This window comes from Artemia sp. Qi Xiang Cuo, chromosome 17 (assembly GCF_049724085.1).
Source record: "Artemia sp. Qi Xiang Cuo chromosome 17, ASM4972408v1, whole genome shotgun sequence".
Lineage (NCBI taxonomy): Eukaryota > Metazoa > Arthropoda > Branchiopoda > Anostraca > Artemiidae > Artemia > Artemia sp. Qi Xiang Cuo.
Genome location: NC_142810.1, coordinates 25,136,258 through 25,154,150, shown reverse-complemented (window position 1 = coordinate 25,154,150; position 17,893 = coordinate 25,136,258). Strand labels below are relative to the sequence as shown.

Below are 17,893 nucleotides of genomic sequence, written 5' to 3'. Positions count from 1 at the left end.
AGACATACAAACATACAAAGACGGGCACTGAGACAAGAAAACACCCGCTATGACACATAGGCACAGAGATTGAGACAAGTAAACAACCGCTCAGACGCGCACAGGCACAGAGAAAGAGAGAGAGAGAGAGAGAAAGATAGAGAGAAAGAGAGAGAAATAGAGAGAGAGAGAAGCAGACAGCCATTCAGACACACAGCCGCAGAGATAAAAAGAGACAAAAATATCTACAAAGTATTAGAATCAGATACACAAAGACAGAGATGGGGACAAGCAAACATCCAATTATACACACAAAAACGGAAAGAGAGAGAGAGAGAGATAGAGAGAGAGAAAGAGAGAGACAAAAAACACAAATACAAACACACAGAGTCAGACACACAAACACACAAAAAAAGACACACCGACAAGAAACCGGCAACTCAGACACGCAGGCACATAGAGAGAGAAAAAACCATCTACAAACACACAGAGTAAGGCACAAAAACACAAAAAGACAGAAACGAGGACAAGCAAACATCTGCTCAGAGTCACAGAGAGAGAGAGAGAGAGAGAGAGAGAGAGAGAGAGAGAGAGAGAGAGAGAGAGAAGCAAACAGTCAATCACACGCACAGGCACAGTGAGAGAGAGAGAGAGAGAAAAACAACTTACAAACACACAGAGTCAGATGCACAAAAACACAAAGACAAACCAGCAAACACCCACTCAGACACAAAGGCACAGAGATTGAAAGAGACAAAAACATCTACAAACGCACAGATTCAGACATACAAACATACAAAGACGGGCACGGAGACAAGCAAACACCCGCTATGACACATAGGCACAGAGATTGAGACAAGTAAACAACCGCTCAGACGCGCACAGGCACAGAGAAAGAGAGAGAGAGGGAGAGGGAGAGAGAGAGAGAGAGAGGGAGAGAAAGAGAGAAGGAGAGAGAGAGAGAGACAAAAACACCTACAAACACAGAGAGCCAAGATAAGATAAGATAAATTGTATTTCATACAGCCAGATACACAAACGCATACAGACAGACACGGGGACAAGCAAATATACCATCAGACACGGAGAGAGAGATAGAGAAAAAACACATTCAAACACACAAAGTCAAACACACAAAGACAGACACAGAGACAAGCAGACAACCGCTAAGACACACAGGCACAGAGAGAAAGAGAGACAAAACATCTTCAAACGCACAGAGTCAGGCACACAAACAAAGGCAGACACGGGAGAAAAGCCAACATTCTTTCAGACACACAGGCTTAGAGAGAGGGAGAGAGAAAGAGAGAGAGAGAGAGAGAGAGAGAGAGAGAGAGAGAGAGAGAGAGAGAGAGAGAGAGAGAGAGAGAGAAGCAAACAGCCACTCAGACACACAGGCAAAGATAGAGAGACAGAGAGAGATAAAACCACCAACAAAGACGCAGAGAGAGAGAGAGAGAGAGAGAGATAAAAACATCTACACAAACACACAGAGTCAAACACACAAGACAGACACGGGGACGCCAACACCCGCTCAGACACACAGGCACAGAGGAGAGAGAGAGAGAGAGAGAGAGAGAGAGAGAGAGAGAGAGAGAGAGAGAGAGAGAGAGAGAGAGAGAGAGAGAGAGAGAGAGAGAGAGAGACAGAGACAGAGACTGAGACAGACAGAAACACATACAAACACACAGAGTAAGACATACAAGCAGAAAAAGACAGATACAAAACATGAAAACATGCCAACATCCGCTCAGACACACAGGCACAGTGAGAGGCTTAATGAAACAGCTGGTCAAACACAAAGGTACACAGAGAGAGAGAGAGAGACAAGTAAACACCTACAAAACACACAGCGTCAGACACACAAAGATACACACAGAGACAAGCAAACAGCCACTCAGCCACACAGGCACAGAAAGAGACAGAAAAAAACATATACTAACACACAAATTCAGACACACAAACACACAAAGAAAGACACAGGGACAAGCAAAGACCCGCTCAAACAAATAGGCATAGAGAGAGACAAAACACATACAGACACACATATAAAATCCATAAACACACAAAGGCAGACGCAGAGACAAGCAAATATCTCGCTTAGACACGCCGGAACAGTGAGAGTGAGACAGGTAAACAGCCATTCAAACACACAGGCACAGAGAGAGAGAGAGAGAAAGAAAAAAACATAAAAACACACACCGAGTCAGACCCCCTATGGGTTTCTTTTATCATTTATGCTTGGGTTACACACAAATACACACAAAGAAAGACACAGGGACAAGCAAACATCCCTTTCAGACACACAGATACAGAGAGAGAGAGAGAGAGAGAGAGAGAGAGAGAGGGAGGGAGAGAGAGAGAGAAAGAGAGAGAGAGAGAGAGAGAGAGATGTGTTAAAGGAAGTCTAAGGTTTTAAAGTGAGGTTTTAGTTGATACCTTATTACTCCCTTTATAAGGGAGATAATTATGGTCCTAATGTAAATAAACTTTGGTAGCGTGCCTTAAGCAATGACCTGACTAATTTGGCTTACCAGCTGGGATTATTTGAGGGACTAAAATAAGATTGTAGAGAGGTTGGCTATAACATAATACTTTTATTCATCTAACACAACGGTACAGAGTCTGGTTATAGATAGGCCACTGGAACTTGTTGTCGGATAAAATAAACAAATACAATTATACTCTAATGCAAGTTACACAACATTTAAAACACTTACAATTTTTGGACTTATAATCCAAGGGATTCTCAAAATATACGGACCAGAGGCCAGTCCGACATAAAATTAGTATCAGGCTCCCCGTTTCCATAAAATGTTTCTATTATACTAAGCATCAGCCAAATCTTACCTGTCCCACCGACGCATATAGCAAGGAAGTGGTGATTTCTCAAATTTCTATTCAAGTTTACACATACCAGGATGTGCTCTTTATCTTAATAAAAAGTGGTATTTCAAAACTTTGAATTTTGTGTCTTAATATTTTTACTAAACCCAATTTTGAATTAATTGGTCAGCTTCACCACAATACTTCCCCCTTGATAAGAGTTGCCCCCAACTCTAAATATTGTACTTTTAAAACATACATTTTAAGTATTTTGTACATGCTTCTTATGTTGCCATTATTTATTGGTCATTCTGTGACATATAACTTCAATTGGTTTCTTGAGGTTCATGTTTAGGGCAAAATATTACGTCATGTCTGTTCTTCCAAGGATATCAAGTTTTTGGAATTTATCCTTGTTATTCTCTTTTCTTTCTTTTTCTTTTTTTCTTGGAGACTATAAAATTCTCTTTTCACCCTCTTTCTAAAATGCATCTTCTCTTTTAGTTTGACCCACAATGGCTTAAGCATTATATTAGTGTCTTTACTTAAATTAGATTTAAATTTATATTAGAAACTATTTGATTAATTTGAGTTTAAATTTAATTCCCTTTAATAATTTAATTTATATGGGTGATGTGGTTGATTTTACATTTATCTTCCTATTTTAGAAATGCTTTCGATAAATTATACATGGCAATTTAGGTTTTAAACTTTCACATATTTTTCAACACACAGCATTTTCACATATTCTTTCAATAATGTTAAACCTTTTAGGCTGCACGTAGCACTTCCTTTGATATTTCCTAGGCCTAATTTAAGTTCTGAGTTTACCCCATTCAATGATGAATTGGTCGGAAAGTTCTTTATTACTACATACAGTTCCCAAAATATTAGTTGACCAGTTATGGTTTGGTTTCTGATAGGGTAGCTGTTGGTATCAGGGTACAATTGAACTGGCTTTGACATTGTAGTATGGTCATGTAAGTAGGTCAATGACCAAAATTGTGTAGTCGGAACGTTGGAATAGATTATGTATCTGTTGGACTCACTGAGGCTATAGCGAAGGAAAAAATTATTTATCCGTTGGCCGTACTATAGCAACACTAATAGTATTGAGTAACTAGATTAACTTACAACCCTTATTCCTGGAGCTGGTGGTGGGGCTGTTAACCCCAGAGGCATGGTTATTTGACCTTGAGACTATTTTGAAGATATAATTTATTTTAATTTTGATCAGATACACTTAGGGATGGAGGGTGGCGGTTAAGAGGGAGAGGCTGATTGTCCTCTGATTACCGTTTATTCTTCTAACTTGAACTTGAAATTTCAAGATTAAATCGGATGAGCCTTCTCCAGAGTTTCTACGACCAACTGTTCTATAAAATCCTCAAATTTTAACAACGAGTAACTTTCAATAGTAGTACCTCCTCCATTGATTCTGCAACACTCATACGGTCTACTCTTTTCTTCCATTGGTTCGAGGGTTCAAGAAGAAGTTTTTACGGTAATTTCCACTTTGGGGACCAGGTGTCACACTTTTAGGTGAAATTCATGTCCTGGCAAGATTTACAGGAATTCAGTTTTATATTATATTATTACTTGGAATGTGGTTCGTATAATACGCAAGTTTTAGTGATATGGGGAGCTGCTTGTATCTTTCTAGCTGGCAAGATTCCCATTTGTGGCAAGAGTTAAATGGTTGGGTTAGGTCACGTGTTTTTCTGTGACAGTCCTCTGACGTCACGGTACACACCCCCGTTTCAAGCGCATTTTACACCACAAGACACACCCTCGACTTTAAAGGTCAGATAAGTGGAGCTACCAACACCTCAAACCGTCACACCTGCACAACAGAGTCACCTTTTCTATTAAAGGGAACACAGTTGTCAAGACTCCATGACACACCCCTCTGGACTCCAATGACGTCAAACGACTTACCCCGTTTTAAACGGACAGATATGTACTTTGCGAAAGGATCCCATGGGAGAATCCCCACTTGTAATGTAATGAAATCTCACATCTTACATATTTATTCTGCAACACTGTCAAGTAATACTTTTTTCGCCCAAAACCCCCAAAGCGTTTTTTTCATCAACTTAATCGCGGTACACACTTTATTTAAGGTCATATAATTATTGTGCAACACTGCCAGGTAAAACATTTTTGCCCAAAAACCCCAAGACATTTTCTTTTTCGGCGTTTTATTTTTCGCTTGAAACATCTTTTTTTTCTAGAGTTCTTGACTCCGCCAGACGTCGAAAAGTCATTCCCTTCCAATGGTACAGCGCCCCAAGCAAGTCGTCCATGAAACCGTTTCCAGTATTTTGTATTAGGAACCATATTCTAAAAATCATCTGTTGCATGACAGCTAAGATTCCCTCTTTTCAAGCACCCTAGAACGGCGTGTTTACTGCCAAATTTGGCACGCACTCAGAAAACATCTTTTTCTAGGGGACATTTGTTATGAAGATATTAACAACGATAAAACGAAAATGTATCGTTTCTTTACGTAGGATATTAGATTTCACACTATCGTGACAATACGCCCCTCCCCCTCCGTAGCCTGCAATACCAGAGGAATAAAGATGATATTAGATGCAAATTTAAGACATATTAACAGTTTTTAAGGAAAATATCCATTTCTTTTAGTACCTGTTAGATTTTCCCCTCTTCCATGAGAAAAATCCCTTAATGTCTTGACCCTAACTTTTAAGCTGTAATTCATCCCCACAATGACATTACATCACCCCCCCCCCCCAACCCTTACAAGACATCATCTCCCCCCCTTAAGACATTTTTCAGGCATTTCACATTAAAAATTATGGTTCTAAATCCCTTAATTCAAGTTTTTTTAGCAACCCAAGCCAATCATAATGCCCCACAAAATACTCCACACTGCCATAGAATTTCACCCGCGTGACACCACCACCCCCCTTTACCCCCCGACCCCCCAGATTACCTGTTATTAGTGGAATATTTAAACCATATTAAGAGGTATTATTGAAAGACTTTTAAAGAAATGCACTGTTTCCTTGAGTATTGTTAGATTTCACTCCCCCTCTAGTGAAAAATTCCTTAATGTCTCCACCCTAACTTTTAAGCTCTAATTCACCCCACAGTGACATTACATGACTCCCCCCCCTAAACCCTGACAAGACAGCATCTCCACCAAGACATTTTTGAGGCATTTCCTAATAAAAATTATGTCTTAAAATCCCGTGATTCAAGTTTTTTGCAACACAAGCCAATCATGATGCCCCACAAAATATTCCAAACTGCTATAGCAATTCACCCTTCCAACATCAGCACCCCCCCCCCCTCCCATCCCCTGGGGGACCTGATATTAGTGATATATTAGACTATATTAAGAGTATTATTGAAGGACTTAAACGAAATGCACCATTTCATTGAGTATTGTTAGATTTCACTCCCCCTCTAGCAAAAATTCATTTAACACCTTTCACCTTATCTTTAAGCTCTAGAGTATACTAGTCAATGACATTGCATACCACCTTGGTAAATTATGGATGATATTAAGCACCCACAAGACATCGCTACATCTCCCCCAAGAAATCTTTAAGGCATTTTCTAATAAAAAATATGGCTTTAAATCCCGTGAAACATGTTTTTACAACACAGTCCTAACATGATGCCCCACAAAAGACTCCACACCACCAGGGCATCACCCTCTCCCACCTGCTGGCCTAATATTAGCGATATATATAAACCATATTAAGAGTTATTACTGAAAGACTTTTAAGGAAATATCCATTTCTTTGAGTTAAACTTATTGATATTTAAAAATATTCTAACAATAGATTCCACCCCCCTCCACCTAGCAGTAAGAAAAAGGGGGGGGGGGGCTTCTCTATTTTCAAAAATATAGTGTTTAATGGGATATTTTAGTTTATTTTTGGGGCGAAATAGGCTGAAAATGTCCTAGGGGGTGGGGGCTGGAGTCAAGTGGAGGGTTGATGCTAGTACGAAAACAGTGTCACAGCGCCATTCCGCTCTGGGCCATAAGTATACTTTTTTATGGTTTGGGTATCTACCCTTATGATCTTCCAAGCCCTCCCATCTTTGCTTAAGATATACATCGCCGTTAATACGCAGCACGCGTGTGTGTGCAGTGCTGGAGCTCCATGGGGTCCTTTTAGTCAGGCTTGCGAGATACAGTAGCATCATTCAAATTAGACTTGGTCACGGAAATCCTGGGAATCTTCCAGAAAAACAATGCACGAAAATCGCTAGGAATCATGCCAATAAAGAAGAAATATTAGAACGCCTGGAACCTTGGGTGGGTTGTCAGGAGTGTGAATCTTGCTAGCTTAACTCTAGAAACAGGGATGATGTGACGTTAAAGGGCTGCCGAAGAAACTCAATGATAATTTCCCTATTGTGAAATTCCGTGTTTAAAGACGGGTTGTTCATGGACCAGCAAGTTCGAACACGGGTTTTTCTCGTCTAGTGCATTAAGCTTTGTGCATCAGTGCATCTAGTTTATCAAACACGGGGTTGAAGCTTCGAACCCGCTGAAACTAGACAAAACTACACGAAAAACTAGAAACTTGAAACTAGACGAGAACAACCCATGTTCGAACCCACTGAGCCTCAAAACGCGGCTCTTAATATGTCTTAAATTTGCATCTAATATCAACCTTATTCCTCCGGTATTGCAGGCTACGGAAAGGCGGAAGCGTATTGTCCCGATAGTGTGAAATCTATTATTCCACGTAAAGAACCATACATTTTCGTTTCATCATTATTAATATCTTGAGAGCAAATGTCCCCTAGAAATAAATGTTTGCCGAGTGCGTGCCAAATTTGGCAGTAAACACGCTGTTCTAGCATTCTTGAAAATGGGGAATCTTAGCTGTCATGCCTTAGACTATTTTTTAGAATATGGTTTCTTATACAAAATACTGGAAACGGTTCCATGGACGACTTGCTTGGGGCGCTGTATCATTGGAATGAACTTTCAAGTCCTGGAGGGGTCAAGAACTCTAGAAAAAATGAAAGTGTTTCTGTCTTGGGGCTTTTGGGTGAAAATGTATTACCTGGCAGTGTTGCACAATAATTACATGACCTTACATAAAGTGTGTACCGCCATTAAGTTAATGAAAAAAGAATGCTTTGGGGTTTCGGGCGAAAAAAGTACTACGTGACAGTGTTGCACAATAATTATGTATGGTGTGAGCAATCATTTCATTACAAGCGGGGATTCCCCCATGGGTTCCTTTAGCAAAGTATATATCTGTCCGTTTGAAACGGGGTAAGTCGTATGACGTCATTGGAGTCCAGAGGGGTGTGTCATGGAGTCTTGGCAACTGTGTTCCCTTTAATAGAACAGGTGACTGCGTTGTGCAGGTGTGACGGTTTGAGGTGTTGGTAGCTCCACTTATCTGACCTTTAAAGGCGAGGGTGTGTCGTGTGGTGTAACATTCGCTTGAAACGGGGGTGTGTACCGTGACTTCAGAGGACTGTCACAGAAAACACCTGACCTAATCCAACCATTGAACTCTTGCCAAAAATGGGAATCTTACAAGCTAGAAACAGGTGCGAGGGGCTCCCCATATCATTAAAACTTGTGTTATATACGGACCACATTCCAGGAGATCATATAATATAAAACAGAAATCCTGTAAATCTTGCCAGGACATGAGTTTCGCCTAAAATTGCGACACCTTGTCCCCAAAAGAAGAAATCGCCGTTAAACATTCTTCTTGAACCCTCGAACCTATGGAAGAAAAGAGTAATCCGCATGGGTGTTTCATTATCAGTGGAGGGGGTACTACTTGCAATAACCTATAGCTCTTACCCCGAGGACTCTGGGGATTTTTGTTAATCACGTTGTATTGTTCGATCTGAAACTGGAAGTTTTTTGTGCCTTTTTTTTAAATTCAAAAGTGGTTGGAGGGCAACCAGGCCCCCCCCCCCCGGAAAAACACCTTCTTTGTAAAATGCCTCCGGGAGATTATATCACCTCGCGGAAAATACTCCCCTCCCCTGAAGATACCTACCCGTGAAAAATACCCATTGTGGTTGGTTGGTATCCGATCACTTTCGACTTATAAGAAAAGACTAGGACTACTACTACTACTACTACTAACAACTCACCGCAGCACCAAGCCGCCTGAGGCCAACACAGCTACGCACGCTCCTCCTCCATCCCAATCTATTCATAGCCTACCTTTTTAAGCCCGTCCATGAAGTTCCCATTTCATTTATATCTTTCTTTATGACGTCCTCCCACGCCAGACGAGGAGGACCTGCTTTCCGTTTAGCCCTAGACGGTTGGCCGAAAAGAACAATCTTCGGCAATCTGTCATCCTTCATCCGCACAGCGTGCCCTAGCCACCTCATCCTTTCTTTCATTACAGCCCTAGAGAGCGCTATTGAACCACATTTTCGTATAGCCTATTATTTGAAATACGGTCAGTCAGCCGGGTACCCAGAACAATCCTTAAGCAATTTCCACCTTTTTAAGTTTTGTAATTTGTCCATTGCTTACAGATAGTGTTTGTTATTGGGAAACATAAGGACAGTTTTCGCGTGGGAGTTTTCAAAATGGGGGAGGGTGGCAAGACTTCCACATAAATTCCTCTTTTCCACTTTCCTTAGCAATTCTCAGCTACACTAAAAAATAACAAAACCCAAATAAAATATTCCAATTCTGAAAACCATACATTCCGCGAGGGGTTATTTCCGTGGGAGCGTTATTCAATGGGAGAGGGGGGGGGGGCTAAACGCATAGATCCGTAGACAGTAACAGGGAGAAGGAAACCCCGAGTAACAGAAATAAAAAAAGACGAAATAAATCTGGCTTTAAGAGTTTCTGACGTATGTTTTTCCTTGTTTCTGTGACAAAACAACAGATTTTATATATTTTCAAACAAGGGCTTTTTAAAACAACAGAATAGATACTTTTCGCAGAAAATTATAGATATGAAGTTGTCCCCATCCAACAAAGATGTGTGCCGTTGAGAAGATTCTCACTGTGTAGTAATCTCAATGTGTAGTAACCTGCTAAGGTAATTTCATTACTAACTTTCCGTGATTACTTAAGAAACACTCTAATAATACAAAATTCTTTTTACAATAGGTTACATTCAAAAATGCTGATGTATTATTTAAGATCATAATAAAAAACCTGGGAATATGGCCCCAAATTTACAATCTGTAGCCTATCCCTTTAGTGCTGACTAAGCAGCCCATAATTTATGTATTCGAAGTGGCATGTAAAAGATCTTATTCTCTAATCACACGAAGCTGTTCTCTGTAGTGCCTTCTTCATTTTTCTTCTCCTCATTTCTTTCTTTTTATTGTTCCTTCCGAATAACAGTTGGACATCTAAATTAAAAAAAAACAACCAAACTCTTAAAGTCTTATAGAGATATTCCAAAAAATTGTACTTGTATGATATACCACCTTCCACTCAACAAGTGAATTTAGGTTAATCCTGATAGAATATACCTAAGTATGATAAAATATAATACTTTGCAAACAAATTTAGGCTATACATTTGCACACTAGGGGGGGGGGGTAAAGTAGAGCGGGTCTGCATGCAAAATGTGTTAGCTACAATTATTCTGATATTTTGAAGTAAGAATTGTCTTCTAACTTCACACTGTCCAAATACTTTACCCCAACTCCTTACCCCCCTAATGTGAAAATATATGGCCCAAACTATATATTTCCCATCAATTCTGTCACTTCTTTTTGTCTTTTCTCGCGCTAATTTGAAAGAAACTAGCGAAAGAAACCAGTTTATAGGGTGACAATGCATGAGCAACTTGAGCGGTAGTGGGTATATCATACAAATACCCCAAAAATAACAAATGTGTGAGAAACCAAACTAACTTACAGCAAGCTCAACCACCTTATTCCAAACATCTGCATTTCCGTCTGTCAAACCTCCTCCAATAAGCACCAAATGCTGAGCTTTCACTATATTACCAAATAAACAAGCCAGCAAAAGAGCTCGCAGCATTTCCACCCTAAAATTTAAATTGAAACTTCTGAAATCTGACATCATACAAGGAAATTGTTTGCATTCGCAAATAATTGGTTAAAATATAAGTATGATGACCTTCCACCATTTTTGAATTTATAATATAGCCTAACTTGTATTAACTTTAATTTTAAGGTAATCATGTCCCTAAGTCTATAGATCGTGTCAAAATGACCAGGGTCAGACAATTGTCTTAGACAAGGGTAAGCTGATACTAACACAAGAACATGGTAAAAAAGGAAATCGTTATGTGTCTTTAATTGTGTTTACGTGTGTTACGTTATGTGTGTTTACTACGTTCTTCCGTAAAGTCGATTCTATTTAGATCTTTCATAATTAATACGAAATTGAAAGCAAGTCACAAAAATTCGAAACAAATCTGAGAAGAAAAAAGATCTTCATAAAAAAAAAAATACTGGAATAGCCTACTAAATCAGAAAAATGGCTATTAAAATAATCTAGATAATAAACATTAATAGCAATCTGCACCACCTATTATTTAAACATATTTCATTGTTTACTTGAAAGCTTATAAAACCGTTGTTTCTGTAAAAAGGGGCTGATTTTCATATACTAATTTGTGATTCTTCGCAAAATAAAATTTGGATTTTCAGTTTTTTTTGCATCTGTTTTCAACTATTTTTTTGTGATTTCTTATGAATCATTGCTGAGCTCAGTCTGTATTGAGCTGAAATTGCATATTCTACAAATTCTCGATAACAATCGAATCATTAAAAATCGTCCCTACGACTCAGTCTTGGCTCTCTAAGGCTCCAACCAAGGATCGTAAACTGAAAATAGTCATACTGCTTACTGTAAGTAAAATATACCTTAATGGTTCTTGCGGCAAATCCTTATCGAGGAGCTCCGATTCCTTTTCACCTGGCCGTTTTCCTTATCCAACAAGTCTGATTCCTCTTTTTCCTGACCCCAAATCCTATCCAGGAAGTCCGATTCCTTTTTGGTAGGTATTTCTGACGACAAATCATAACGAGCAGGTTCAATTCCTTTTTTTCGACCCTCTCTAGGAGATGTCATAATTTATCAAACTTGAGAGTCTAACTTTTAACTTTAATGGGGGCAGAGGGGGGGTGGTATCACATTACATTTTTTCCAAAATTTGTTCTCTGACACGCAAACATTTCTCACATCCTTTTTCTTGTATGCAAAAACATGTGTTCTAAGGCAAAGTCTAGCCGCTATCTGACCTACTTCTAACTCCATGCATTGAAATTTGGCTAGGAGATATTGTTTATTCATAGATGTTCCACCCCCCACATAGAATTCAGACTTCTCACAACAGAAATGAGCGGGTTGAATCGCGGGTGGAAGCTTGCTTGGAAACAAGGTGACATTCCACTACAGAATAAAAATGACACCACACAATGAATTTTTCCAACAAGGGAAACTTAGTTCACTGCAAGAGCGGGTTTCTCATTCTCTCATGATGAAGTACGTATCCTAGATACGTTTTATGTTTTATTTTCAGCTTTTTTATTCTTTATTTTTATCTTTTTCAAGAATTTTTTTGTTCAATATTGAGTATACGGACACTTTTTGCATTTTTGAAGTCAAAACCCTGACTATTCTACTTATGCGGGATCCTTCCCCCCAGTCTAATTCACGGGTTTTTTGGGTCACTCATTCTCTGAAGCTCTATTTGAATTAAGCCTTTTCGGTGTATATCTTTTATCTTTTTTCAAGAGTTTTAGGTTCCACCCTGGGTATATGATTAAACACTTTAGCACTTTAACATTTTACACTTTAGCACTTTTGGTATACCCCTCTATAACGGGCATTCTCTTCTTTTTAACAATCGGTCTTTTTTAAGGGGAAGTGTCTATAACCACCTCTTGGGTTCTTATGAGGTTGAGGGGTGACATACACTTCACCTTCCTTTGGTTATATTTTGTATTTCCGTATTTTAAGATTTATTTCATATTTTTATTATTTTTTCGGGTTAAATCGGTCCAGCACAAGAAACAATTCAACTTCACGGGTCTATTTTGAGTTATTACAGAAAGCCTTTCTAGAAAACTTTCCAAAATTGGCCATGCTTTATAATACCTCCAAAAGTGTCGAATATTCCAACAGATGCTTTTGAAAGAATTTAGATTTCAAAGTTTTTGTCGTATTTTAGCATTTTTTTTTTTTTCGGATAGAACGGACATGGCTTATGTAGCTCCGTCTTAGGGCGATAATCGTTTTAGGTTTTGACCATACATTTATTTTTTTTTATTTTACTTTTTTTATCATGGATTGGCATTTTCGAGACTCACACCTCTGAGTTTTCCTCACATATGGGACCCTTTCCCCATATCACTCTGTATGGAATATACGAACATCTTACCAGAGATCCCAACCTTTATTGAGCCCTTCGGAGGAAGCGCTCTAGGAGGGCCCTGCCCTTCGACGAGCCGATAAGGGGACTTTTTAATGAAATAACAGTTTTATTTTCATATATTTTTTATAATTCCATCTTTTAATATTTTATGCTTTAGTTTCAGCTTTTAATTCCCTATTTTTTACCTTTTTCAATACTTTTATGTTTTGCCCTGGCTATACGAACACTGTACCATCTTTAGAAGTCATTAACTTGAACTTTCTAATCCTAAGAGATCCTTTTCCCCGCAGTCTATTTCATGTGGGTTTTTGAGTGCCTTTCGTTTTAACTCCATTTGAGAAGGCTTTTAAAAAGGGAACCCTCAGTAGACCTTTTTGAATTAGGTCTTTTGCCTTATAATTTGTCATCCCAACATGAATATTTTATGTTTTATGTTTTATTTTCAGCTTTTTTATTCTTTATTTTTATCTTTTAAATTTTTTTCAAAATTGAGTATGCAAACACATTTGCACGTTTTGAAGTCATAACCCTGACTATTCTGCACAAGTAGGATCCTTCCACCCAGTCTAATTCACGTATTTGTTGGGCCACACATCCTCTTAAGCTCTATTTGAATTAGACCTTTTTAATTTAAATTGTCTTATCTTGTTTCAAGAATTTAAGGTTTCAGCCGGGGTATACAAACACTTTATCACTTTGGTATGCCTCCTGTGTTAGGGGCATCCCCTCTTTTTAAGATTTGGTCTTTTTCAAGGGGAAGTATCTATACCCCCCTCTTTGGTCCCTCTCGGGTTTGGGGGTGAGACACAGTTCGACTTCTTTAACACATATCCTTTGTTTATATTTTGTAATTCCCGTATTTCAAGATTTGTTTCATATCTTTATTATTTTCTCGGGTTTAATCGGTCCAGCATATGAAACAATTCAACCTCGTTGGATTATTTTGAGTTACTACAGAAAATTTTTCAAGAAAATTTTTCAAAAACGGTCATGCTTCATAATACCTCCGAAAAGTGTCAAATATTTCAACGAATGCCTTTGAAAGAATGTAGATTCCAAAAGTTTTTTTTTTCCTATTTTAGCTTCTTTTTTTTGTCGATAGAATGGACTTGGCCTATGCAGCTCCGTCGCAGGGCGATAATCTTCCTAGGTTTTAACCGTACTTTGATTTTTTTTTTTTTCATGAACTGGTATTTTAGGGACCCACGATTCTGAGTTTTCCACATATATGGGACCCTTTTCCCATATCACTCTGTTTCAGAGTGCCTTCTTTGGGAGGGCTTTGGGGGCTTCATTGACTCTCCTAACTTTTCCGCACATTCGGGACCCTTTTTCCCATCACACGACTTCATTCAATTATTTTCAAATTTGTTCTTTTTGTTCTTTTAATGTTTACATGTTGTCTCCCCATCACTCTTTTCAAGGCAATTTGGACCACAAATACTATTCGTCTTTGCTTACTAGTCACTAAGATTATTTATTTTTTTACGTCTAGTTTTAATTTTTAAATTATTAACTTGAAACTACTTTGTATTGAATACTTTTAATTTTTTCAGCATTTCATTGTTTTATCCGAAATATGCGAATGAATTGACATTTTTGGAACTCAGAACCACTTTAATCTTTCAGATTTAAGATTTTACAGTCAAACTTTTTAAGTCCTAGCTTTAAAGTTTAGTTACAAAGTTTAGCTTAGTTTTCAACATTTCATTGTTTTCTCAAGAACATGTGAACGAATTGGCGTTTTTTGGAACTCAGAGCCACTTTAATCTCTTAGATTTAAGATTTTACTGTCAAAAAGTTAGACAGCTTTTTAAGTCCTAGCTTTAAAGTTTAGTTATAAAGTAGTATTTATAAGGATTTTATATTAAAGTTTCATTTCCTAGTTTTAACTTTTACACTCATGTAACACCGTAATGATCATAAATCATAATTTTATTATTTTTGAAAACTCATTTCCTTTCGTTAACACTTCCTCACCGACAAGGGGGACCTCCTCTACAATTTTTTGGACTGCAGAACAAGTCTTCTATTTCTTTAACATTTCCATACCTTTAGGGGGGCCTCCTCAAAGCGTCATTTCAGCCAATTTTGGACTGCAAAATCCAATTTGTTTTTCTTTTAGTCATTAAAATTCTTTTGTTTACAAATTCGTACACCCCTCTAACTCCTTTATTTTATTATTTTTTCGAACATCTCATGGCTTTTCATTAACATATCCAGACCTACAGGTTGCTTTCTCTATGACTTTTGCGCAGAACAAGATCTCTCTTACTTTAACTTTTCCATACCAATAGAGGGCCTCCCAATAACTTTATTTCAAGTACTTTTGGACCGCAATATTTCGTCGTTTATTTGTCTGAACTTATGAATTATTAAATAAAAAAACAAGCTTTTTTAGGAGCAACATTAAAACTTAAAACGAACAGAAATTATTCCGTATATGAAAGAGACTGTCCCCTCCTCAACGCCTCCCTCTTTACGCTAAAGTTTTTTATTGTTTTAAAAAATAAAGTTGTGTGACAGAGTCAAACTTTGTCACCCTCCAAGTTAATTTTTTTCATATAGTGGGCTGATTAAACCCGAGAAAATAATAAAGTTCTAAGACGGAGATGCATAAGCCAAATTCGTTCGATTAAAAAAAAATGCCAAAATATGAAAAAGAAACTTTGGAATCTATATCATTTCAAAAGCATCTGTTGAAATATTCGAGACTTTTGGGAAGAATTATAAAGCAAGGCCATTTTTGGAATATTTCCTAGAAATATTTTCTGTAATAACTCTCTCTGTAATAAGACCCTCCAAGTTAAATTTTGTCATATACTGGACCGATTAAACCCGAGAAACTAATAAAAATATGAAACAAATCTTAAAATAGAGGAATTACAAAATATAATCAAAAAGTATATGTTAAAGAAGTCGAAGTGTAAGCAAGCTTCAACCTGCGATTCATCCCGCTAATTTCTTTTGTGGAAAGTTTGAATTCTACGTGGGGGTCGCTGGAATTTCTTTGAATAAACTATAGCTTCTACCCAAATTTCGATGCATGGGCTTAGAACCAGGTCAGATACCGGCTAGACTTTGCCTTGGAACACATATTTTTGCATACAAGTAAAAGGGTATCAGAAAACAAATTTTGGAGAAACTGTGTTTGGATAAACACATTTCAGAGAAGTTATGACATCTCCTAGAAAAGGTCGGAAAAAAGGAATTGGACCTGCTGGATAGGATTTTCCGTTGTAAATACCTACCAAAAAGAAGTCGGACTTACCGGATAGGATTTGGGGCCAGAAAAAAAGAAATCAGACTTGCTGGATAGTGAAGACGCCCAGTAAAAACGGAATCGTGGCTGCTGGATAGGGATTTACCGCAGGAACCATTAAGGCATATTTTACTACTTTATTACTTCTTTCTTCCTTTTTCAGAGTTTGATTTATATTTGAGTTTTAATTTATAATTAGCTTAAAAGAGTCCGTATTTTGAGTAGGAAAGCCTCAAAACCTGATAAAAATTTAAAAAAATAGATACTCGATTACGGGTTTCAACCTGAAATATTATATATTATTCAATGGGTTTTATTTGGAACTTCTTTATATGCCACATTTAACACTTCCGATAAACGAAAAAATTATTTAAGGGAATTTCATATTCAATTAGCTATATGGCCATCCACGATTTCTTAATTTTGCCGAGTGTGGAGCAAAATGTGGAGTGTATTATGTAACTTTTCCTGAGTGTGGAGCCTTTTATATTCAAGGGATTCCATTTATGTACTAGTTATTTATAAGACAATACCAAGTAGGCGTTTTAGTGAAGCCTCATGAAGACTTAAATTGCTTACCTTGTGAGTTTTTAAACTTATCACAGAACTTTACTTATTGAAAAACTGAGAAACTGTGGCACTTTTCATTATTTAATAACAGATATATCTTTAATCAAATATTTACATTCGCTTGACATTAAAAAATAGTAAACTTCCAACGCTAACTCAATACAAACAAATATGAACTTTGCAATGATTCAAAAGAAAACACTGAATAGATAAACAATTTTTCTGACTCTAGTCAGTAGTAAGCGCCCAATTACTTTAAAACCTACACGCAAACCTACGCCTGAGGCATGGATATGTGTGTAGGTTTTCAATGCATTGGGTTACCAGGGTATACGTTGCGTACGCCCCCGTACCAAACAGGTTTTTCTGGTAGGTATAGTATGCTACCGGTCCTATAGGTAAACATTTCTGAGGAACGAGTATAATACATGTTTATTTTTTTTTTTTTTTAAACTGGTATTTTTTCAATGAAGTCCATAGCACTTTGCAGAAACCCGTGAATGTAGGACTGAAAGTCCAATTACTAATCAAGTTAGTGTGACCGACATTTTTGATCTGGTTAAGTGGGTATAATCTGGTTTGGTTTGTTATTGCGAGAGGATTACTCAATTTACATCTTAGTGTTAACTGGGCAATGACTAAAGGAACATTTGAAGGTGGAAAAAAAAAGGGTAATTAGCGATTGGATAATTTTAACAAGAAATGACCGAAAAGTGTTTTGGAGGAGATGGAATGAATGTGTATTGTATAATACACAAGTGATGATTTGCACAGTGTTGTCAATTTTAAATAGTTTAGAAATAAAAAAAAAATAACAAGAAATGGCTGAAAAGTGTTTTGAGGGAGTTAAGTTGCACGAGGGTTGACTTGCACGAGGGTTCAGTTACATACGGATTCAGTT

At 37.7% G+C, this 17,893-nt stretch overlaps 3 protein-coding genes across 3 annotated transcripts in view; 2 read left to right on the top strand and 1 right to left on the bottom strand.

Moving 5' to 3' along the window:
- LOC148942044 (uncharacterized) overlaps positions 1–17,120 on the bottom strand; it is a 58,615-nt gene extending 41,495 nt beyond the window's left edge. The window contains exons 1-2 of the mRNA XM_089103470.1: positions 17,002–17,120; positions 10,670–10,802 (exon numbers count right to left, since the gene is read on the bottom strand). Of these exons, the coding sequence (XP_088959596.1) occupies positions 10,670–10,795 (126 nt within the window). The 5' untranslated portion in view covers positions 10,796–10,802; positions 17,002–17,120. The remainder of the gene's footprint in view (positions 1–10,669; positions 10,803–17,001) is intronic.
- The window catches only part of LOC148942039 (uncharacterized), a 532,991-nt gene that overhangs the window by 207,504 nt on the left and 307,594 nt on the right, over positions 1–17,893 (top strand). The gene's annotated exons all lie outside the window — the stretch shown is intronic.
- LOC148942043 (formylglycine-generating enzyme) overlaps positions 1–17,893 on the top strand; it is a 71,092-nt gene that overhangs the window by 14,336 nt on the left and 38,863 nt on the right. The gene's annotated exons all lie outside the window — the stretch shown is intronic.